This window comes from Phytophthora cinnamomi (assembly GCF_018691715.1).
Source record: "Phytophthora cinnamomi strain GKB4 chromosome Unknown Contig37, whole genome shotgun sequence".
NCBI lineage: Eukaryota > Oomycota > Peronosporomycetes > Peronosporales > Peronosporaceae > Phytophthora > Phytophthora cinnamomi.
In genome coordinates, this window is record NW_027150970.1 from 1275673 (window position 1) to 1298928 (window position 23256).

General features: G+C 51.5%; 3 protein-coding genes across 3 annotated transcripts in view; 2 read left to right on the forward strand and 1 right to left on the reverse strand.

Annotated features, from left to right (window-relative positions):
• Nucleotides 1–14741, forward strand: part of IUM83_11927 (L-aminoadipate-semialdehyde dehydrogenase-phosphopantetheinyl transferase-like) — a gene marked incomplete at both ends in the record, with an annotated part of 38147 nt that extends 23406 nt beyond the window's left edge. The window contains 2 exons of the mRNA XM_067936519.1: nt 13933–14082; nt 14154–14741. Coding sequence (XP_067792175.1) covers nt 13933–14082; nt 14154–14741 — 738 coding nt within the window. The remainder of the gene's footprint in view (nt 1–13932; nt 14083–14153) is intronic.
• A 1455-nt stretch (nt 14742–16196) lies between these two features.
• IUM83_11928 (uncharacterized protein) lies at nt 16197–21622 on the reverse strand (the record flags this gene model as incomplete). Its single annotated transcript, XM_067936520.1, has 2 exons — nt 16197–16329; nt 19740–21622. The coding sequence occupies 2 exons, from the start codon at nt 21620–21622 to the stop codon at nt 16197–16199; spliced, it is 2016 nt and encodes a 671-aa protein (XP_067792248.1).
• An 849-nt stretch (nt 21623–22471) lies between these two features.
• On the forward strand, nt 22472–22963 carry IUM83_11929 (putative RxLR effector; the record flags this gene model as incomplete). Its single annotated transcript, XM_067936521.1, has 1 exon — nt 22472–22963. The coding sequence occupies one exon, from the start codon at nt 22472–22474 to the stop codon at nt 22961–22963; it is 492 nt and encodes a 163-aa protein (XP_067792177.1).
• Between the last annotated feature and the right edge of the window lie 293 nt (nt 22964–23256).

Here is a 23256-nt window from a genome sequence, read left to right on the forward strand (position 1 = left end):
TTAGGACAGAGGAGGACAGTATGTCATCGGCATGTAGTTCTCAAATTTCCAAGTCAGCCTAACTCGCCCTGCCATCCGAAAAACCAAACCATGACGTTCCTGTCCTACATCGTCGTTATCCTCGCTGTTGCTGCTGCTGTGTCTAGCTCTGCCACGCAGGACCTGGGAGAACAAGCTGCTTCGCGTTCCAAATTTGTGAGACCATGCGACCCAGCCAACTCCAACCCAACATTAAAACCAGCAAATGCTGCAACTCTCTCAGTGATCATCCTCTGTACAAAAGCTTTAAGCTGTGCTGTGTTCAAAGCAGCTCAACTCCCCGTGCATTGTGAAGTACTTATGTGGGCAACTGAACAAGCAAAGCAAATCAAGGCATGCACTTCTTTGAAGCAACCAATTTGAGATTCTTGTCAACACAAGCAATACAAACCATGCACTCGACTACTCAGTGAATAATCAAAATGAACGTGTCAGACAAATATATATTGTATGTTACTTTCATTTAATGAAGTTCGTGTGGAGCAGGACGGCGTCTGGGGGAACAAGACGAGAGCTCGGAAAAATAATTATTTTATTTTACTAATAGGGTGGCTCAACTGTCACTGGACTCTGTAGCACCCGCGGATCACCCGCCACCTCCATCCTTAGCTTTACGCTATGTGACGAGCAAAACCGTCTCTGCAGTTAGAGCCCTTGTTCGACTACAGGTACTGCACACATCCAAGGCGGCCAGCATCCAGCTCTTCGTGCCCACTCTTGGCCGTGGTCAACAACGACCACCGCTGCATAACGACAATGACGCCGAGAAGAAGATCAACAGGCAGTGTCATGCTGCAGGAATCCTGCAGCAGGGAAAATTATCCTGCTCAACCCGAAAATGCTGTGATTTTCCTGACCGTTTGTTCTTGTTGTGAGAAACCAATGCGTACCTAAACGTCCTAATCTTTAGGATTTCCCCCAAAATCCACGTTTTTATTACGACTGGGTTGGAAAAAAAGTACAGTAAGTAACATTACAGGCGAGGTCGAGCGGATGCGAGCCCGAGACTCACTCTGTGCATTCACGAATAGTCAACACCCGCCAATTAGGTGGGGGCGTGTCTGCGCGAGCGAGCGGAGCGAGTGCTGCAACCCGATATAGTTTTTTCTAGACACCGTGCCTAGTTGAGACGAGGAGGACTTAGCGTAAGGGGTTGGGGCAGTTCGTGCAGCGGTGCCCCCCGAGCGCAGCGAGAGAGGGGCGGGCCAAGTCCACAGACGAGAGCCAACGCGCGAGTGTCCTGTCAATCTATAGTCAAAACAAGATGAATATTATTGTGTCTCTTTGGATTATCTGTGGATCTTAGGACGGATTTTAGGGGATTTTATTAGGACAGATAATTAGTTTTAGGACGCTTTTAGGTAGGCACAGGGCGCGTTCGTTGTTGTTAGCAAACTAATGATGATAAGTAAATAAAATATTAAGAGACGAACGAATAACGGATCAATGCCGCGGACATGGAAGGTAGCTTACTTATGGCGACACGCCTGAACTAGGTCGTCTGCAACTTGGCTAGGAACACCTGTGTTGTGAAGTGCAGCTGCAAACATTGATACGGATTGCCGTGATATGGTCGACCTCGCGATCGAGATACTATTTCGATCAAGAAGAACAACATTTCATGTCATTGAGGTCAACTTGCTGCATTTCTCGTCCTCCACCTCGTCGATATCATCATTCGCTTCAGCATTCGATTCATCATCTCGGTGCAGTGCCGCCATAACTCTTGGATTCCACTTGACGCCGGAAAATATTTCGACGATCAATTCGGCTGGAATACACACTCTAGCTCACAAAAGGTTCAAAATAGGGGTATTGCGAAATTCTTGTCCACTTCTGCCGCAACTCATCATGGCGGTCACGCACAAGTTTCATCTTGCCAAACTAGGCAATCACCGAGGATCACGCACTATAGCGTTCTTGCGTATTATATATATCACCCAATGCTATTAGGAACCATCGGATTCATAGCTCAATCGAGCAGCCCCCCCGGTTTTAGTAACAGCGATCTAATATTAGCGCTTGACTGTATTATCATATACTTCTTTTCGGACGCTCGCCACAAAATCCAGAGCTGTTCCGGGCGACCCACGGCTTTGTTCTTATTCCAGATATTGTTCTTAAATGAAACAGCGGCTCGACTAATAAGGGTGGACGGTGTAGTGGTTGAGGTGTAGCAAAGTCCAATCGCTGAATAAGGATATTAACCATTTCGTGACCTTACAGCTAAAGCGGTTGTCAAATACTCGCTGATAAAACTTGAATCGTATCAGTGTTGAAACTCCATTTCTCCACCGTTAGTGTCGAAGTCAGTCGGTTAAAGAGGAATGCGAAGCACTACGCGTTGGTACCATATACGAAATAGGATCGAGAACTGAAGCAGGGAGTCGGCATAAAACAATAGGAAAGGAGGAAGCGTCGCCATCATCGAAAACATACAGTACAAAATCGAAGCCAAAACAGTGAGTAACGAACAATTCGAGAGGCCCTCTATTATTCGCTAGTAACGGGGATAAGCACATGTTGCTTGTTCAGGACTCCACACTTTGACACCAGAATGTTAATTATTGGTGCGATGGCTGGCGCGCAAGCCACTCCGCGTTATACGCTGCCGTTTTAGCGCTTTTTCTTTCGGCGATGATCCTGTTGAGGAAGCTTTGCCAGCTTTGTAGCTCTTTCGGTGTGAACTGTGCGATACCCCTCTTTATGTGGTCGAAATTATGGCCCAGATCGCTAGCCTTTGCACTAAGACGTTCGAGTTGCTCCGGGGTGAAACGGTCAAAGATACCGCGTTCCTCATCTGACTCATCTTCCACAGTAGCGAAACCGCGTTTCGCAGAGTCATCGGAGTCATCCTCCTTGGCAGGCTTGCTGTAACTTCTCAGACGTCGCTGGCTCAAGCCGTCGAGCGCCACGGTGATCTCGGAATCAGTGGTCACAGCGATCGCCTCGCTTGCGAAGAGGAAGGAGGCTGCGGCAATAACCAAAACTTGAGAGAGACGCATGGCGTTCGTTTGTTGTTGGGCTTGGGGATCTGAGCGTAGGGAAGAAAATTGCAGAGTGAGGGGAACTGGGGACAGCAAGCGCTCTCGCTTCCGGTAGCGTGTCCGGCTGGTGGCTATCCCAAGCTGAGCTAGGGATCGCCACTAACCAACCTATGTACTGTGCTGTATTATTAGGCTAAAACTACATGTATTAGTGCACGTATTATCGTACAGTAGCTGACAGAGCTGCCAACAGCTGTATATACGGTATTTCTGCAGCATGTCTCAAAATGGACACCATCCTGGCTCAAAATCTCGTTTCCAAGGCTTGTAAGCGTTGGACGGAACACCAAACACTTGTAGTGGTGCATACTCGCATTCGGTTTATTATCGGTTTATTAATAAGGTCCGAATTAACCCAATGATAACTACTTCTCTGTTCTACCTTGATGAACGCTTCACATGTGAAGTTTACTCATAGTTGTGAAGGCGACAACTCGGTCATTCTTGGATTGACGCTCATGACACCTTGTAGTGGAGGAAATCTCCAGCCTGTCCACGCTAGCAACTTCAGCACCAACTGATTGCAGTCAATAACGGCAAACATGTTGACTGCGACAATAATCGTGCGTATGACGAAAACCAAGCTGAGCATAACGTAAAGCTGATGGCCAGCCAGAAATCCAGTTCGCCATAACGACAAACGTGACGACTAGCTAACGACAAATTAGAATACAGCACTGGTTGGCAGGAGCTGCAACACTTGGAGTACCTCGTGACCTATTCACATTGCTATTTACCTTTGGCAATACACTAATCAATGGCTTTTCATAGGGTATATTATAATCTATGAAAAACCATAGATTTGGCTCTTTTCTGGATATTCTATAAGTAAAAGTACTGTTGCCGATCGACTAACAACGTCACTGTTATAGCGAGTGCCCACGTTGAGACTAAAAAATCGGATGGGAACTAAGAGCATGATAGCACCTGGGGACCACATGCTCTCCGATTTTTTGGTTAAAGGGGGATTCTTAAGACGAAAATAAAAGGTCTACTAAGAATCTTGAAAATTCGACCGTGAATTGAACTTTCGACTATCACACAAAACAGCTGTATGCGATGGATGAAGCCCAGCACAGATGTTGCTTGCCAGCAGATACACATAGTACAGATCCGTGTACACTGTAGCCCCCAAAGCTCTGCACTATTGCGGACTCGACACGGATCGAACTCGAGGCTTCGATATTAGTGGCCGTAACCTACGCACGTTACCCTATATTTTTTGTGCTGAACACCTAAAGGCGAACCTTACCACTTGGTAACATTGCTGCTCTATTAGACTTAAGCACCAGTAGATAAGTCCACATTGTATCCCAAAACCAATAATATTGTGCCGGTTCTCTTATCTTGCCCAAACCGCTGGGCAGGTCGTATACTCACGCTGCGAGGTCGCTCGTGAGCTTCGTAGTCTCAACACAGTACTGGCCGTCAGAGATCCACTTGATCTCCCCCTGCCGGAACGCCCGCCTCGTGCGTTCGTTCCAATTTTATTAAGAGATTAGTCAATAACCTCAATAGAGCTAGCAAATCCCAACACTATACTCGTTCTCGTCCTCGTACAACCACTCGCACGCGTTCAAGTAGCACGCCGGTTGTCCCCAGATCCCGCGCGTGACGCTTCTGAACCACACCCGGACCTCAGTGTCCGCCGTTGCTTCCACCCACGTCGTACGCCGCGTGGAACCCACTCGTCGCACCGCTTGCTGCCGCACTCGTAGTCCACAGTGGCGTCTCTGCCACCACACTCGTTCTCAGTTACTCTCGCCTCGGGAGCTCTCTCTCCACCTCGTCCAATCCGTAAGAGGGGCGCTCACTTCGCTGTCGCCCTCCCTTGTCCGATTCAGAAGTGAGCCTTCACCTCGACTCGTCCGATTTGTAAGTAGGGTGCTCACTACGCCTTCGCCCGTCCAATTCGCAAGTGGAGCGCTCACTTCGCCGTCGCCCGTCCAATTCGGAAGTGGGGCGCTCACTACGCCGTCACCCTCACTCGTCCGCACGTTTACTCAACCGACCGCCTGGATGTACTTCAACGCGCTCGGCTGCACGGCGGCCGCGCTCTCCACCAATGCGCGTCCTCCGATCGCGCCACTCGCACGTCTGATTCTCCTCAGCGTTCCCGCAACGTATCCCCAACAAACTCGCTCTCTGCTCGTCGTGCTCGTCGTGCTCACTGCACCCGTCGAGCACGTCGCGTTCACCGCGCACATGACGTTCATCTTGTACATGTGCCTGCTGAAGGCCCACCCATAGATCTCCACTGTTACAATATCAAGCGTTAGCTTACGGCTCTTATCACGGGCTTCTCGACACCAGAAAACAATATAGTCTCACAGGTGATACGTTGACCGCATAAATGATATATACATCACGCCTATAGTGAAACAAAACGTGTTAGAAGAAATAACCAGCCAAACACGACAACGGATTAATCGCACCGATCTGCTTCAGCCCTATCTTGTGCACGACGATCACGGAGTATGCGCTGCGCCTCCACGCGAGCTTCGTAATTGAGATGACTAACAGGCGCTACAGATTCTTTCCACTGTAGTTCGGCGTCCGTCTCTCGGTTTTCGTTATAAACCCAACGGACGACCCGTACATATGGGTATCCTGCCTGCCATCTTGCTCATGCTCTTCCTCCTCGTAATCTGAATCATCGCGTGGGATAACTACAGGCATGACTGGCTCAGGAACTACTTCAGGTGGAGCATTCATGGGCGGATCTCGCCGAGCCGTAGAAATAGGTTGAGCGGACTGGTACGAATTGTCGGTAGGTACCATAGCAATTGCTTGGGGCGGAGGTGGCCGCTGAACATTGTTAGGAGATGCACTATCAGTAATTGTGGGTGGAGGCGGCCGCTGCAAATTGGCAGGAGGAACGGACAAGTTATGCTCAGCTCGGCTATCTTGTTGCTGGTGCTCAGGGAATTCCCTCACCACATCGGCCCGGCTATATGGCCTTGTGGCCCTCTCAAGAAGCTACGGATGCTTCGCGCAACTTCTCGGTTTTCAACTCCTCTGCGCATGAATGTTACGCACAAGGAATCTATCGCACATCCTTCATAGTTATCCGTAAGCCTAAAATCTTCTGCAAATTTTCCGGAACTGTTTTATAGACAGCATATTTGACAATCCTGGAATGAAATCACAGTGCTTTTAACGCGACCCTTTTTAATATAACTTTATCGACGGCGACTAGATTGAAATTTTATGATAGTTACACCACATTTAATTGATGATTATTGAGTGAAAGGTTGGCATTAAGTTGTAGTTTCATTCTTTGATGGATGGCTTTGGTCTTTGCGTAAGTTGTGTTGTTTTGTATAGCACTGCCACAACATATCTCGATCTGCGAAAGGAGAGTCACTTCGTACACCGACCGGTCACCACTATAGCCTCGAGCTAGGAGCAGAGCCCCTCGCCACTGTCATTCCGGCGCAGCATCCGCTCGTCTTAACTACCACAATACGGTGCACGGTCAAGTCGCCAGTTCTACTATCAATTACCAGCAGCGTTCGATCATCACTTTCGCGTTGGAAATGTCTTCAACACTACCAAGCACGGCTTTAGCTCTCCATCCGCGTGTGCAACGAGTACTCCGCTTGCACATCTCTGCACCCAACCATCATGGCTCGCTCGCCTTCTACATATATGCATATAATTTTGCCTGTGCATAGATTTCTCGACGTTATGTACTGGTACTGCAGTTATTAGTACCGAACTTATGTATTACTACTTATGCACTGGTGTTTAGGACAGCAGTATAAAATGTGTATACTGTTGTAGCGACCGGCGAAACGGCGCAGAGGAAGACGACGACTAGAGTGAAGATCCACGGAGGATAGCTCGAAGAGTCGTGAGGCGGGGTGTTGGAGGAGGAGGCTTGAGAGTCTTTATGGAGACTCGAGCGGAAGTTGGTAAAATGGAAAGTGAGATTGAAATGGTTATTTGTTTGTCGACTATGGGCTACCTCGAAGAGGTACTCCCTTGTTACCCTATGTAATTATATGTATTTCACTATACTAGATTATCCGTAGTCCTTGAAGTTGAATCTTGAAGGTAGGCAATGACTGCGGTTCACTTGAACTGGTCCGAGGACTTACTTGAACCGTGTATAGTAATTCCTAGCAAAAAGAACGAATGTAAAAGTTGTGCACTCTTTGATTATGCTTGTCCAAACATGTAGATCACCTGTGCCCATTCGTGTGCCTGTACGGTAACCTAGTGGTTGAAATTGGAACGAGTGGCACTCGATGCCTCAGCGTCTTGGCCGAGGGGCATGACGCTGGTGCGTCGTTACAACTGTGTAACTCATGTAATAAGTATAAACGCACATAATATGTGCACTATTATTTACCTCATAAGATATACACTAGTGAGATAATAATTATCAGTAAGGGAATGTCGAATGTTGGCTGGTGTGTAGTTCTGATCAATCAGTCGAATGGTCTCGTTCTTCATCTGACGAGTGATGGCAGGGCGAGGGGGGGACGCGACACTCGACTGATGCTCTCCATCAGTGTAGAATATGTGAACTCCAGTCGGCTCACAGCCTAGCGTAGGTACACGCTGGATATCCTTAAATGTTGGATGTTGTAGACGAGCACTTGTACTCCTCGCGTGTTCGTCTATACTGATCGTACAAGCTCTGCATGGCCGCGACGTACTATAGTGAGCAAGCAACGATCTCATGCCGTCAACCTTCTGTAGCGCTGCGGTATCTGACGCGACCCTGTCTATCCCCACCCAGTTGTAGCTAAAAGGCATCACTACCAGCGCTTAAGGTTTGTCGGCGAATGCACCGTGTAGTGATGATGGTTTATTTTAATATAGAAGTCGACTCTCACATCCGCCATGGTGTTCAGCTGCTATATACAACCGCGCACAAAATTAGCAACCACATGGGTTGGTATGGATTCCATGGTAGGTACAATTTCACGCCGCAAAGACCGGCGGGTTCGGAGCATCACGCTCCACTGCGACCGACAAGTTTTTTTGCCGGGATTTTCACTGCCAGTAGCAGCAGCGGCGAAAGCACGATCCAGTCTAGCCGCGACCTCGGAGAAAACGGAGCCTGGTCGGCATGCGACGCGTGCTCGAGGGCCGTGTCCACCCTGTGTGGCAGCCTTGTCCGATGCGGCCCACGCCCGCCCTCTGCCGCTCTATCAACATTTAGAGCAGCTGCATGTGATAACCCCTTGTGAGCTCCCCGTGGAGTAGACCCGCGCACAGGGAGCTGGTGCAGGCGCGGCCGGCGCGAGAAACACGAGCTTTTGCTTGTCAAGTGGTCGCCGCTACCCGTGCCCGATTAATAGCGGGCCCATCTTCGATAGACCATCAAACACCTGCAAGGTCAGCAGAGTTGAAACGTGCGGGCGACGCGTTGATCCCCAGACGAGGAAGCCCTGAAAGGCGTGACCGAGCAAGCAAGCAAAGCCGCCATCAAAACTGAACGCCGTTACAAATCTTCACCAAGCAGCAAAATTCAGTAGCGCGGCAGCATGACGTCGGCTACTACTGAACCCGCCACGAGGATTGTGCTCCGCGAGCCACCACGAGGTGATTTCGCAACCTATCGTGGAGCTCCATGCGTTTGTTAGCGCTTGGTGCTGTCCTGAACGCCGTATCCATCGTCGCGCGTGCAATAGCGTCAACTTCGTTTCAAGATAACAGTGCGGATGGACGCGCGCGATTGGCTAAGAAATTCAGCGTTACGCCCAAAACGGATATCAAGGGCGGAATGTCAGCTGAAATTCGGCGCTGCGGATGCAAAGCGCGGTGGATTGGGGGCATCACGAGGGCGGCTGCGATGGGGCAGTAAAACCACATAGTGCGGCGGCGCCTACTTGTCTCGATTGCAGCCGGCCAAGACTGCTTGTCTCGCGTTCACACATTCTCCCCTGGGGGAGGGCGACGGTGATCCTCGCCCTAACAGTTTCTCATCGAACCAAGTTCTCGAAGCCGTGAGGCAGGACGGAGTAGCTGCGCTTGCACGGGTCCCGATAATGATTCGATTGGAATGGGGGAGCTCAGCTCTGGAAGAACAGTCGAGTTAGCCACACAATAGGCTACTTGGGCGTGTTCAACTCGACAAAAAATCTCGCCAGTTCGAGGGCATCGCCTGCAAAGCAAACCACTACAGGTGTCCCCGCTGAATCTGCAACTGCCATCGGCTATCTACCGCGAACACAGAGTGTGCGGGAGTCTGCCAGTGCACAAGATTTGCCACAGCTGTCTGGTGAGATGTACTGAATCAGTAAGATCATTGCGGGCCAATGTCTCTCTGTGTGAAACATCGAGTTGCTAGATCACGGTAGAAAATGAAAGGCCCACAATGAACATTATATCTTGCAGGACATGCAGTGTGCACAATAACCAACTCCATTTACCTAAAGTCCTCATGACGAACCAGTCCAAAGTTAACAAGAAGGCATACGTACGCCTGTCGCTGAGTGAGAAGGTCATGGTGTGCGAGATGGCGCACAAGCCGACCGGCAACCGATCTTTCAGCATCCACGCACTTGCTGACTGGGCAGTACATTAGCGTCTATAAAAGCAGTACATTAGTGTCTATGCGCAACCTGTGCAGATATTGTAACCTCGCAGTTTTTTTTAGTCCCACCTTTGCAGATTCAGCGGGGACACCTGTACCGCAAACAGCAGGCAGTTGTACAGTAGTCCACAGCAACCGCAAGGAGACCAGGCTGTCTGCCCCGCATCATCTGTCCTCAACATGTCCACGCCAAGCCGAACATGCAACAACTTGCCTCCTGTTCGCCAATGGCGCTTGCCCAGCCCCCACGGGCGCAGACTCGCAGACGTTCCGCCCTTCATGATCTCATGCGACAAAAGCGAACACGCTGTGTTCGCGGTTCATGCAGCGGAAGCTCCGACGCTCGCGTAAACCACAGCCCAGAGGAAGCCCGAGATGCTCCGCGCTCTGCTCGGCTGCAGCAAAAGGCAGTGCTGCCGGCCGGAGACGAGAGCAGATCCTTGGCGCCGATCTTCGTTAGCTGGCGGAGGGAGCTCGTTGAAGTTCAGAGCAGATGGCCGCAAATTGAAGAGCCTTTGGCCGAGTGTCCTGTCCACGGCGGTGCCAGCCCTCAGACTGAGGCTCAGCCGGCCGGCCGGAACGCTGTTGCCTGCCCGCATGAACGGCGAGCCGCGCAGGAAGCTAGCTATGCACGGGTCTTCGAGGATGGATGCGGATGGACTTCAGCCACGGAGGACACAGCACTGTGCACGCCGAGCAGAGCGGCGCGCGCGCCGAGAGGGTTTGCATATCTCGGCGGATGCAAATACCGCCCACCTTACATTCTCACCAGAGGAGGGAAAATGCAGCACCGTACGGAACTGGAAACGCTACAACGACGTAACAACCACGGTCATCTAGCTTGCGGCAGTAATAATCACGGGCGAAATTACTGTGTATTCGCTCTGTTTAAGAGAGAGCGAGACTCATACAGTCAGATCTCGGCGTCGACATCGATCAGGGTGGTCTCATTCCACATGTCCCGGTTCGCCCTGAGGAATGATAGCATCTCGAAGTTTGCCGCGCGTATGCGGCTCCGCTGCGGCGTCAAAATCATCTTGCTCTCAGAGAAGAAACGATCGCACGCGTCGGAGGTGGTGGGGATAAGGTTGAGAAGGGAGCTATACCGTACACCTAGCTCGCCACGACGCTGCTTGCGCCCAGCTGCCATAACTTGCTCAGCGTAGCCGGGCTCGCGCGACTTCCGTTTGGAGCGCGTTGCAGCGCCGTTGCGAGTCACCGCTCCTGTGCGGGGTGTGGTGTCCTCACCGACCTCGAAAAGTGTCAAAGCCGCCACCTCCGCGCTCGTCAACTTGGTGCCGTTGATGACCCCACAATGCCGTTCTCAAAAGCGGGTGAGTGCGCGATCCTTGCACTCGGTTTGAGATGCACGCTCATGATGGCATACTCACCAAAGAAGAGAGAAGATGATGAGCCGCACCTCAGCATAGCTGACCGCTGGCCGCTGAAGCCACTTGGTCACACTCTCAGACTTCTTCATGTGGTTGAGCAGCTTGCGGTGGTGGCGGCCGTCGGCACCAGGTCCTCGACGGCGTCGACCTTGCGGTTTCCGCCCGGATGCGCACGTAGCGGTGCAGCATCTCGAACGTCGAGGACCAGCGCGTGCCGTTACGCTTGAGAGCGTGCAGCTTGGTGTGCTTGGACAGCTCAGCCGCGTTGTTAGGACGCCGCAGCTGAGGCATGACGTTATTAACCTCGTCTAGTGCTGGCTCGTGGTCAGTTAAAAGTTGAAGCGGTGACTGGCGCAGCCAATCAGAGGGCAGCCGAGCCGCGTCGCTATGGCCTGGTTTGTGCTGCAATCGTCGCTAACAAGGAACTGGACAATGTCGAGAGTCTTGTGGTACACAAAAAGTACCATACGCAGCAGCTCGATGTGGGCATCTGTAACGGGGTTACACGCACAAGTGGCTGCAAGCCACTGGTGAATTTAACAGATAGGTTATCTGCTAAAAGTTTTGGATGCTTCCTCACCTTGGTGTAAGACACACCAATGGATACATTGAAGTGGACCACAATGAGTGGTCCACACATACCCAAAGATCCTATTGGTAGAAAACAGCATCTTTCTACCAATCAGAGTCATGCATATTAGCGGGGCTCTGACAGCCAGCCGCTGTCAAGCCTTTCATAGATGATAAACAGTTTTTAGCAGATTTTAGAGGAAGATCAATTTACAAGCAATACAGTTCTCATTTTACCTAATCTAACTCACTTGGAATCCTTTCTTACTTAACTTATATTTGTGTATTCAAATATAATTAACCTAAGTAATTACTAAGTACTTACGCTTCCTCATACACGTTGCGCAACGTGTAAGCTAAAGTAGTGAGTCAAGTTAGACCCACTACAGCATCGGCGTCTTGACTGCCCTCGTCCAGCGGCGAAAGAGCAAGAAGGCGCTGGAGCACCACGCCATCGACCTCATAAACGGCAAAGACGCCGATGTAGTGCATGGTGGAATGGCTGCAGCCGTCGAACAATAGGCTGACGATTAAGAAATGCTAAGTGGCCTCAGGACCTTGTAGGAGGTCGATTCTCGGTTGGAGGCGGTGAATTGGTGGTTGCAAGAGTCTCAGCTCGGCTTAGCCACCCGTTCTCATTTGACTATTGGTGTAGTACCGTATTGTACTGCAAATTATTGTCTAATATATTATTATATGTAAATCTCTAGACACCGTAATACATAATTGAATTCGTCCAATTCATTAACTACGGAACGGTAATCATATTTTTCCTACCCTTGATTCTCGCTACAAAGGCGCTGCGCTGTGGTTGCCGCCTTGTGAGCGTGGACAAGCGCATGTACACATGGAAACGGTGGCTGATCGAGTCTCTGGTACGCGTTGAAAGGCTGCCCTGGGCAGCCTGCCCGCTGTCGAGAGCCATTGGTCAGGGCAAAGCCGATGAATTTTTGCGTTGGGAAGGCTCTCCCCGGCGCTGCATCGGAGGCTCCCTCGACATCGAGATCGACGCGCAGCGGCTCGACATGCAAGGCAAGACTCGCGCGAAAGTATCTTTGACGGAGGCCATGGCGGCACCAAACCATCGCAGGCAAGCGCGACCCAGGCGTCGCGCAAACGCATGCGTGGACTGTCAGATGCTTCGCCTAGGGCGACATATCCGGCGCATGGGCTTCAGTCCGGCTGGAATCGTCGGGGCGCATGTGCCGCATCAAGTCGCGGTGGCGTCTGGTGCATTCCAGTCCCTGTTGTGACCCCACGTTGGTTTGGCGTGGTATGCGGTATGTATGTACACATACCTACCATGTAGACGACTCATGGGGATGGACTTGAGACTAAGATGGCGTGCGGGTGTCGATTGTTTCGATTGTTGAGACCCGCAAACGAGCCCGCGGCCCTCCTGTGGCCGACGCCACCGAGTTGGTGTCCGCGGTGCTTGCCTCGCTCGGAGCGGGCGGTTAGCGTAGACTCGAGCTACATAATCGAGTCGAGTCGAACTGCGCTGGACGAATGAATTGGTGTCGACCTTGCAAGAACTCTGCCTTCAACAGCATGTGACTGAGCTGGGTGGATACGATGGTCCATCGTAATCCACCGGTCACCCAGCTCAGCCACGCACGGTGGACGGACGCCAGCCCAGCTACAAAGGGGGTATAGATGTTCTTTCAAGTCTTGCAATCTAAGTAACTTCTATATTACACATTCCTCCCGGCCAGAACCAAAGGGCTGTATGCATGTCATATTCGTTCGATTCAAAGGTTGCACTACATGTAGTAATTTAAAAAAAAAACTAGGGCTTTGCGAAGGTTGGGACAAGTGAAGTCGATTTTCATCACGGTTACTTATTTCAGACCGACGAAAGTACCAAAATCCTGCTTCCAAGGTGCGAACTACATGTATGAGATATCTGTGAACAAAGAGTTCAGTTATGCGGTATTCGACCTGACACTACAATCGTATTTTCTTCCAATCACAAATCCAAAATGGCACCAACCCCCCACAGTTTCCACTTCGTGGACGTTGATGTCGTATCCCGACAGGTATGGTCAGAAACTACATCTATTCCCCCAATTGCAGCTAGCTGGAGCCAGCTGACACCCAACTTGGATGTACACCCAACCTTAGGTGCGAACCCAGTCAAGGAGGCAGCACCAGGAGCTCCCTAGTGCATGCACGCAGTTAGTGTAGCGTTAGGATCACGGAACGCAGCTAACTTTCAATTCTCAGTTTCCAATTTGCTCTATTCCTCGCATCACCGGTTCACAACACGGGTGCTACGGCAGTTGATGCGTGGGACCCGTCCTCCCCTGAATGGCATCGACTGTTGCGCCAGCTCCCTGCGCACGAGCAGCAGCAGGTGACGCGCTTCGTGTTCGCGAAAGACCAGAAGCTGGCGCTGGCCAGTCGCTTGCTTCAGCGGAAGCTCATCCACGAGCTGTTCGGCGTCGACTACGACACCATCGACATTGCACGCACGCCCGAGGTGAGTCTCACTCTGTTCTGTTCGTGACAATACTGTTTGTTGTGTTGCTCACGTGTGTTGCTTCTTGGTAGAATAAGCCATACTGGAAGCGTTCGACAGAGAGCCATGCCCCTCCATCGTGGAACTACAATGTCTCTCACCATGGCACCGTCCTGGCAATTGCCAGTGATTCTTGTGCTCTAGTGGGGGTGGACGTTGTCCGGCTCACAGATCGTCCTAAGCGAAAGACGTCGGTGGAGGAGTTCTTCGGAGCTTTTGCTGATCACTTTAACCCTGGGGAGTGGAAATACATCCGTGAGATCGAGGACGAAGATGAACAATACAGTCGATTTTATCGACTTTGGTCGCTGAAGGAGGCGTACATCAAGGCGGTGGGCATCGGGCTGGGATTTTCATTGCTGCGAGCCGAGTTCGCCCGCGTAGATTCGACCGGGGAGGACCACTGGGAACTCTTTCTGGACGGACGGAGGGCTGGCGAATGGCGATCCACACGCGCCCAAATCGATGCGGTGCGCTTGGCGAGCGTTGCATACGGACCATTCTCGGCAGCGTGGAAACCCGAAGCAACTTCCCTGTTCTCAAATACTAGATCGCTTACGGATGCGCAGAGTGCCGATGTTGCTGGCAAGAGTGAAGACAAGGTCGAATGGCGGGAATGAAGAGTACAGGATTTTCTTCGCTAGCGCCAGTCTCACTGGTAACATTTTTGTGTGGGTGTAAATATATTGTGCCTTGCACTTGTTTTGGCTAAACCACGCCTAGAACAAACCAAACCACGTGGTTTTGCTCCGTAAACAAACCAACCAAAATTACCAATGAACCAGGTTCTAAACGGTTTCGTAGTTTGGTTCGAAGTGGTTTGAACCAAGTGAGACGCTGCAAACCCAAGCAAACCACGAGAATGTGTTTGGCTAAACACCTCGATTTGAAACTGTTCACGATGCAGCTCTTATCGGGAAGTACCGCGTTGCACAGCCAAAAGGCCGAGCGTCGTTGAAGGCTGGAGTCGCTGTCAAATACGAAAGCTGCAGCATGGTGAGATGCTCACCGCCTTCGGGAATGCAATTCCTGCCATCCAGGAGGTGCAAGCGAATAAGCCAACATTGCTACCGATACCAGCCGCAGATTTTAATTCTTCGGGTATGCCGCTTGCTTGGGCGGGGCCTCTGAAGAGAGCCCACTGGGAGTACAGAGAGCCATATTGACCAACCAGGCAGCGGAAAAAGCAAACCATCGGTTGCAGCTCAAGCTCAACTCCAAACCACGAAACTCCAAACCACAAGAATAGTTCAAGAGCGTTGGTCTGGTATCGTTCAAACCAAAGTAACGGGTAAAATTGGTTCAATGGTCCCGTAAGTCATCCCGTAAGGCGTCCCGTAATACGTACCACAACAAATATAAATTATGTGTTCCGTAATAAATTACGAAACCGGTAATATATAACGCAGTGCGTTACAGGATTGGCCGAGATTCTTCTGCCATTCATGAGTTCATTTCAAAAACGAAAGAAAAACCAGACTAGAATCGGTCTCGCGCACAGGACCCCATGTATTCAACCGACATCAAGTGGAGAGGTGTGGTCATTATGTATTATGTCTACAACATCGATATTTCTACCATCTCTACTGTACTAGGTGTATCAGAGTTTTGTTAAGACGTTCAAGATGGTAAATTGTATCATGGTTTGGTCAAAACGTATTTAATCTGATCGTCGTTTATTCGGTTTGTTAGTTCAATGCTACGGTGGTGTGGGTGGTCTGCTCGGAACACACCAGCTCACGCTGTGCTTCCGTTTAGCAGTGGAAATCGTGTATCGTTTGTTGGCGGATGTAGACGTCAACGGTTTTTTTTTGGCTGGGGAATCACCCAAGGGACTTTATGCGCGATGCTTTCCATGAGATTTTACATGTACATGAGGCCGAGTCACGAAACCTGGTACATCTTGGAGCCCTCGGGGCCGAGGAGCCTGTCGCAGAGCTGCGGACCTCGGGGAAGTAATCGTACTCGACGGCGGCGCTGCGTCTGGAGGCGGAAGTGGATGGTACCGGCGTGGAGTTGGCTGACGAGAACGAGTAGGAGAAGGACTTGAGCGCCGACGTCTCGTCCAGCAGGAGCTAGGCCTCTCTCTCACGCGCCACCGTCTCGTAGACACACATGACCGTCGTGTAGGACAGCAGCATGTCCAGCACGACCATGGCAAAGAGCCCCGCACGGTAGATGGTGTAGGCCACACTCAACACTGGACTCCTAACCAAGGGCACATTTCACTGGCAGAGGGTGAGGTTTTACAAATCGAAAATCGGAGTACCGAAGTCCGATTTTGCATCAAAATCGGACGGCAAATTAAATGAAAAGCACAATACTAAGAACTATTAATAATGAAAGTACTCAAAACATGTGCACTGCAAAAACCAAGTGTAGCGATTGGATCTGATTGGCTCCCATAATTACTCACTGTAAAATGTGCAAGGTTTCCTGCTTTGTCGTTTGAATTCGTCGTTGCCTGTAACCCCGTTACATGCTTGACGAGGGTTTAGCCATCACTGCTGCCTTAATTACGAGATATGAGTCCTCCACAGCTGCTGACTCTGCTGCAGAGCGGAACACTGTTCTCTCGCTGCAGTGACGAGGGTTTAGCCATCACTGATGTCGATGCCTGTCTTAATCACGAGATATCGTTGTGGCAACCAACTTCTCTTGGAGAAAGCAAATTGAATTCTGACAGCTTAAAACATGTAGAGCTTGCTAGGCCAGCTCGCTACGAGGCTCCCACCGGGGCCTCCATGAAGTACAGGCGCTTCACCAGCTGCCATCCTGGAAGAAGCCGCCTCTTGAGATTCATTACAGATTCCTTTCATACTCCTGATGCACCTTGAGATGCAGTGAGATTCACATCAACCTGACAGACAGCCTGGTGAGAATGTTGAGCACAGGCTGGTGTCAGTAGCAGGATTCGTTTGAACCCATTCCCCACACCGCCCACCAAAACGAAGTCCACGCTCGGTAGACGAACCTTGTAGACGAATTCGTCTACAGCACTTCAACACCACACAGGTGTCGCAGATCAGTATCATCTTGGTGACTGGCATACTCTTTCACCTTGACCGGGACGTCCGCAAGCATGACAGACAACGGCTCCCACGAGTCTTCAATGGATTCCAGCCCGATCCAAGATACTAGTAGCTCATGTTGCCGAGTCGTGTTGTTGAATCGATGATTGAGGATGCTCTCAACACCCAGCACTAGCCCTTGGCTCGCCACATGCTCGACGAGCTCTTCATTGACCTCAAGACTGGGGTCATGGTAGTACTTCAGACGCGACCCGTGCACTTCGTGCAGAGCTTGCGTCAGCAGGTGGCGCACCATGAATGAGTGCGATTTCGCTTCAACCACTTGAAATGGGCCTACCCAGCGCACGAGCAGCTTGCCCTCACCTAGTCTCGCGTCAATTCGAATCCACAGAACAAAATCGCCGACAGAGAAGTTACAAGTCGTCCCCTTTTTGCGAGCTTGCTGATATAGCCTCCGTCTCTCTTTGCGATCTGCAACATCCATGTGCATGGAATGAAGGCTCTCACGCAGCCGATTGAGAAAGTCCTCAACTTTGCTCAGGTCGACTTCCTGCAGCGGCTCGCCTCTATCAGGAAGCAAGCAGGTGTCGAGCGGGATCGATGCCGGGAGCCCAGTAAATAGCTCCATAGGTGACTTGTTTCCAAGCGACACCACCGGTGTCTGGTTCAGATTAGCTTGGACCACGGGCAAAAGGTACTCCCAGCTGCGTGTATCGAGTCGCAGCTCGAGTAACAGAGCACGCACGACTTGCAATATGTCGCGATTAATCCTCTCCACAGTTCTGTTAATCCAAGGCGTGTAGACGGGCACAAAACTCTGCAGACCACGCAGTCTGGTCGCGAGCTCCGCCATGACAGCACTACGGAAATGACTGCCATTATCAGTGGACCATTTGGCGGGGAGGCCAAAGCGCTAGTGCCAGTACAAAATTGCAACCACTGCGACGTCACTCGTTGGAGCGTCGCAAGCGACAAGCTCACAGTAGTGCGTAAGCTCATCCTTCAATACCAGAACGTACTTGGTGGTGCCATACGCTTCTCCCATCGTGAGATAATCCATGTGCAGCACCTCAATGCGCTTGGTGGCGGTTTCAGTCTCTGACCACGGGCGCTGAATGAGCTTGCCGCCTTTGATGTGTTTACACAAGAGGCATGCATTCACAAAGCGCGATATCACAGCGCTCAAACTCGCGATGGCAAAACGCTTCTCGAGCTGGGTCGTCATGGCATCAATGCCACGGTGTCCCTGGATTCCACAGTGAACGACGACCAGGATCCGAAGCAGCAGATCTTTCTCTTGCATCGGGATCCATAGTTTCCCATCGACGTACACTAGTCCGTCACGCTCTTCGGCACCACTTGGCCGAGCACGATTGTGGTGAGACTGTGCAGTGACAACCGCCTCGAGCGAAGGCCACTCAAATGCTTCATCCTGCAATGGTCTGAGTAGCCTCGGCTCTCGTTGGCTGCGGGTCCTCACAGCCTTCACCTTCACCAACGTCTCAATGTTTTCCCGCACTGGCCACCTCGAAACCAAGTCTGCCCAGTGGTTATCTTCTCCGTTGACGTGCTCAATAGTGTAGCGGCTCCCAGCTAGCTTCATGGCCCAACGCTGGAGTTTACCGCGCACGTGCTTCTTCAACTCGGCACTTGGACAGAAAATTTGGATCAGGTTCGCATGATCCGTGTAGATGCGAAACCCAAGCGGGCTCTGTAGCAAATAGTCCAGCTCGGACACCGCGTACACCACCGGGTAGGCTTCCTTTTCAACAACAGACCATTGTAGCTGCGACCCCTTGAACGACCCGCCCTTGCACACAAGCAACTCGTGACTCTTCTCATGAACCGGGACCCCATCCTTCCAGCACCTCACTTGAGTTAGGATCACTGCCCAGCCACGATCCGATGCATGTGTGCTAAGGCAGACAATCGCTTCATCATCAGCGAAGGATAGCTTTGCCGAACTACCCAGGCTGCAAGAAAACCTGGTATGCAGCGACCTCATCGTCACTCCACGAAATCGCCACACTAGCGGCACGGCGCTTCCGACGGCTATGGCCCTTCATGACATCATCGAACTTGGCTTGCAATGGAGCCACCGCTCTGCCATAATCAACCACAGAATCCCGGAGCCAATTCGCAGCGCACAGGAAGTGCTGCAGCTCCGCAGCATTATCTGGCAAAGGAAGAGAGGTCAGAGCTTCAATTCGAGCAGGGTCATGCATCACCCCTTGTCCATCGATGATCTTTCCACACCACAATACAGCATCTTGGTAGATGGTGCTCTTCTTCAAATTCAGCTTCAGGTTGAGTACTCGTAGTCTTGCGAAGAACCGCTGCAAAACCTCCAAGTACTCCTCATGAGACCCAGCGTACAAAACGACATCATCCACGTAGACAAGCAAATGGTCGTTGATTAGATCTGCAAAGGTAGCCTGCATAGTGGACTGGAAATGCATGGCTGAGTCCACCGCACCTTGGGGAACTCGTGTGGGAGTAAAAACGCCCTCGTCCGTCTGAAAGCTGAATGGCTCCCGACTGTCCTCGTGGATAGGGAGCTGCCAAAAGCCTTTAAACATGTCGAACTTGCCCAACGCCTTAGCGCCCTTCACACGCTGAGATACAACTGCAAGGTTCGGCACGCTTGCTGCAATCGGCACAGTCATGATGTTGATAAGGCGGTAGTCATATGTGATGCGAAATTCTTCTCCATCCGCCTTTGGAACTGGAACGACAGCACTTGCCCAGCGACTGGCATTGTTCGGGTAGATGTAGCCACTTGCAACGAGCTGCTTGACATAGTTACTCGTGTAAGTGCTGGCCAGGGGCGAGTAGCGTCGCGGCTTACAGCGAACAGGCTGGCTACCTTCCTTCAACTGCAGCCGATAGGGCTCGACACGCGCGGGCTCTCCTGCTCCCACACGAATACTCCGCACATCACGGTAGTCGCTGACCACACGTCTAAGTGTAGACATGTGCTCCGGGGAGAAGCCATTATCACCTGCGTTAGCGACCAACTGGTCGAGCAGCTCCTGCACCTCTGCTTCATCATCTTGACCAGTTTCGGGATCGTCCGGGAGGCTGTCATTCTCCTCGCTATACACACCGCTGCTGCTCATCGCCAACTGTTCCATTTGGCGGCCCACATCAATGCTGAGGGCGACCAGCGTCGGATTTCCGAGCAAGAATTCTTCTTCGTCGTCATCCACGATGATACAGCGAACGTTGGCCACGTTGACAGGTCCTGCCGCAGTGCCCATCATTACGTCCACATCACAGCTTGTCCTGCAAGCCAGTAGATCTCCACCGACTCGCTCCAAATACACTGGCATGAGCATATTGGTCACAGCCACCGGCGCACCACAAGCTTCCAGATCACGTAGAGCACTGGCTGGTATGACATTCACGTCGGATCCGGAGTCAGGGCGGTACGGCAATTCCACCAAGCCATTAATCACCACCTGGCGATTCCCCGGTAGACGACTGGCTCTGGCAGCCTTGACCTTGGCCACCTCGGTATCCTTCATTCGCTGGTAGCACAGCATCTTTTGTTCTTCTGTAGCCGTCGGACGTAGTCGAACTACGTGCGGCCCCTTACAGAAGTAGCATCCATCGCGGGGAGGCGGGCGAGAGGCAGCCCCGCTGCTGTTTCCGGGCTTGGGCCCTGCTGTTGGCGCCCTCGGAGTGCCTTGGGGCCTGTTGCTGACCCTCGAGGCGTCCGGACGCGAAGTCCTTTTACCCTGGTCTCCCTTGCTCGGCGGTTTCCGCTCTGTCTTCGCCTCCTGTGTCAGCATGTGATAGCGCTGCTGCACTTTGGCGCGCGCTAGGACCAACTGGTGCAGAGCAATGTCGTCCGTCTTCGCCTCCCTGTGCTGAAGCAACACCAATCGCTTGATCTCCGTCTTCAGCACTGCTGGTGCCAAATTCTCAACAATGCGTTTGCACCGGTTCTTCATCCGATCTCGGTAGTCGGATCGATCCTGACCATCAGCGGCCAGCATAGAGGTAAAGCCATGCTCTTCAATCAGCTGGTCGAAGTCGACAAAGTACTTTACAACTCGAGCCTGCACATCTTTCTCATCCATGTCCATCTTCAAATGCGTCTTGAAGAAGTCATACATGTCTGGTATGTGTCCGTTCATCACTTCGCTGACTCGCTCCTGGATTTTGTCGAGGATCTCTTGGTGGGTGATGGCGTCTCGCGGCTGGCGAAACACATAGTGCGCGAGGTAGTTGAGCAGCTTCGGTGACAACGAAGCTCGTACACTGCGCAACACTGCATCCACGGGTTCTTGTGAGATGCGGCACCGCTCGACAATCTCTTCTCGATAGCGGCGGCGCTTTCGAAGCCACTCCACCAGCGACTCCTGGTCCCACGACTTGAGCTCTGGGGCCTTGATGATTTCGAATACTGGGGGTGGGGCCGCCATCTCGACGTCCCCGTCAGCGTCGACGCGAAAACTCGGCATCCCGTGGATCTTATCTTCTTCCACTTGCGGGGCGGTCCTCGGTCGGCTTCTTCGTCAGCTGACTAACACTTGGCCTTTGCCAAAGTTAACTTTGTGGCAACCAACTTCTCTTGGAGAAAGCAAATTGAATTCTGACAGCTTAAAACATGTAGAACTCGCTAGGCCAGCTCGCTACGAGGCTCCCACCGGGGCCTCCATGAAGTACAGGCGCTTCACCAGCTGCCATCCTCGAAGAAGCCGCCTCTTGAGATTCATTACAGATTCCTTTCATACTCCTGATGCACCTTGAGATGCAGTGAGATTCACATCAACCTGACAGACAGCCTGGTGAGAATCTTGAGCACAGGTTGGTGTCAGTAGCAGGATTCGTTTGAACCCATTAGCAGGATTCGTTTGAACCCATTTCCCACAATCGTCCATAGCTGCAGACTCCACTGCAGCGCAGTACCGTTGCAGTGATATTTTCTCGGCCACTTCCCTTGTTCATTTCGATCTTTGATGGCAAAAAGAAAGCTTCAACAGTCCTCGAGTTGAACGATGCACCTCCTTCTGCTGATGAGCTTGCCGCTCTTAGCCTTTTGTGTGTCTATCGATGCCTACGCGTCGGTGCCAGGTCCCACACTACCAGTGTCCGACTTTTCTGACCCCACTGGCGACCACACTATAAGTGCAAATTCTGGCATCTCCCCAGCAAGAGCTGTCTACGATCCTGACGGCGAAGATAGATCAGGGTTGTCCGTGCCTGTCGCCGATAAGGTCAAAACCTTCTTTTCGTCGTCGAAAATAACCCAAAACCACCTTCAGATATGGCTCGACAAGGGAAAACCCACAGACGTAGTTTTCGCTCGCATGCGTCTCAGCAAGGCCGGAGGCTGGCTGTTCTACTGCGACGACTTCACTCGCTGGCTCAAGTACGTCGACGACTTGCGTTCAAAGAACCCCGCGAAGGAAACGTCAGCGATCGCAACACTCACTGCTCATTATCGCGACGCAGAGCTGTACAAATTGACTGATGAAGCCACGAAGGTCACGAGAACGAAGGAGCTCGCCACGGAACTGCAAACAAAGCAAATGAAGCACTGGGTGCCCGTTGCAAAAGATCCTGACGATGTATTTCACTTTATGGAGTTGTACAAAGTGAAGGAACACATTCTCAGCAACCCGAAATTTGCCACTTGGGCGAAGTATGTGGACGATTTCATCGCAAAGTATCCCAAAAAAGAGGCGTCCATGGTCCCGACGCTCTTGAATAACTACAAATATATAGCTCTATTCGGAATGGCTGAGGCGGCGATGCGCGTGGAGGGAACGAAAACCGTCGCCACCAAACTCCAGGATTAAATGGTCAAAACCTGGCTAAACAGTAAAAAATCACCGGATGACGCTCTGGTAAGACTTGGACTTGGCGAGCCGGTGTATAACATTGTGGAGAGACCACTCTTCAGTAGTTGGCTCACATACACGAATGCCTACAGCACAAAGCTTCCCCACGAGAAGGCAACAGCTATCGAAACACTAACGCGGAAATTCGGCGATAAGCAAGTGGCGCAGATGCCTGGTTCGGCAAAGTCGAAAGATGCAACGCGAAGTATTGCCACCAATTTGGAATCCGTCCAGCTGGAAATGTGGTTCAG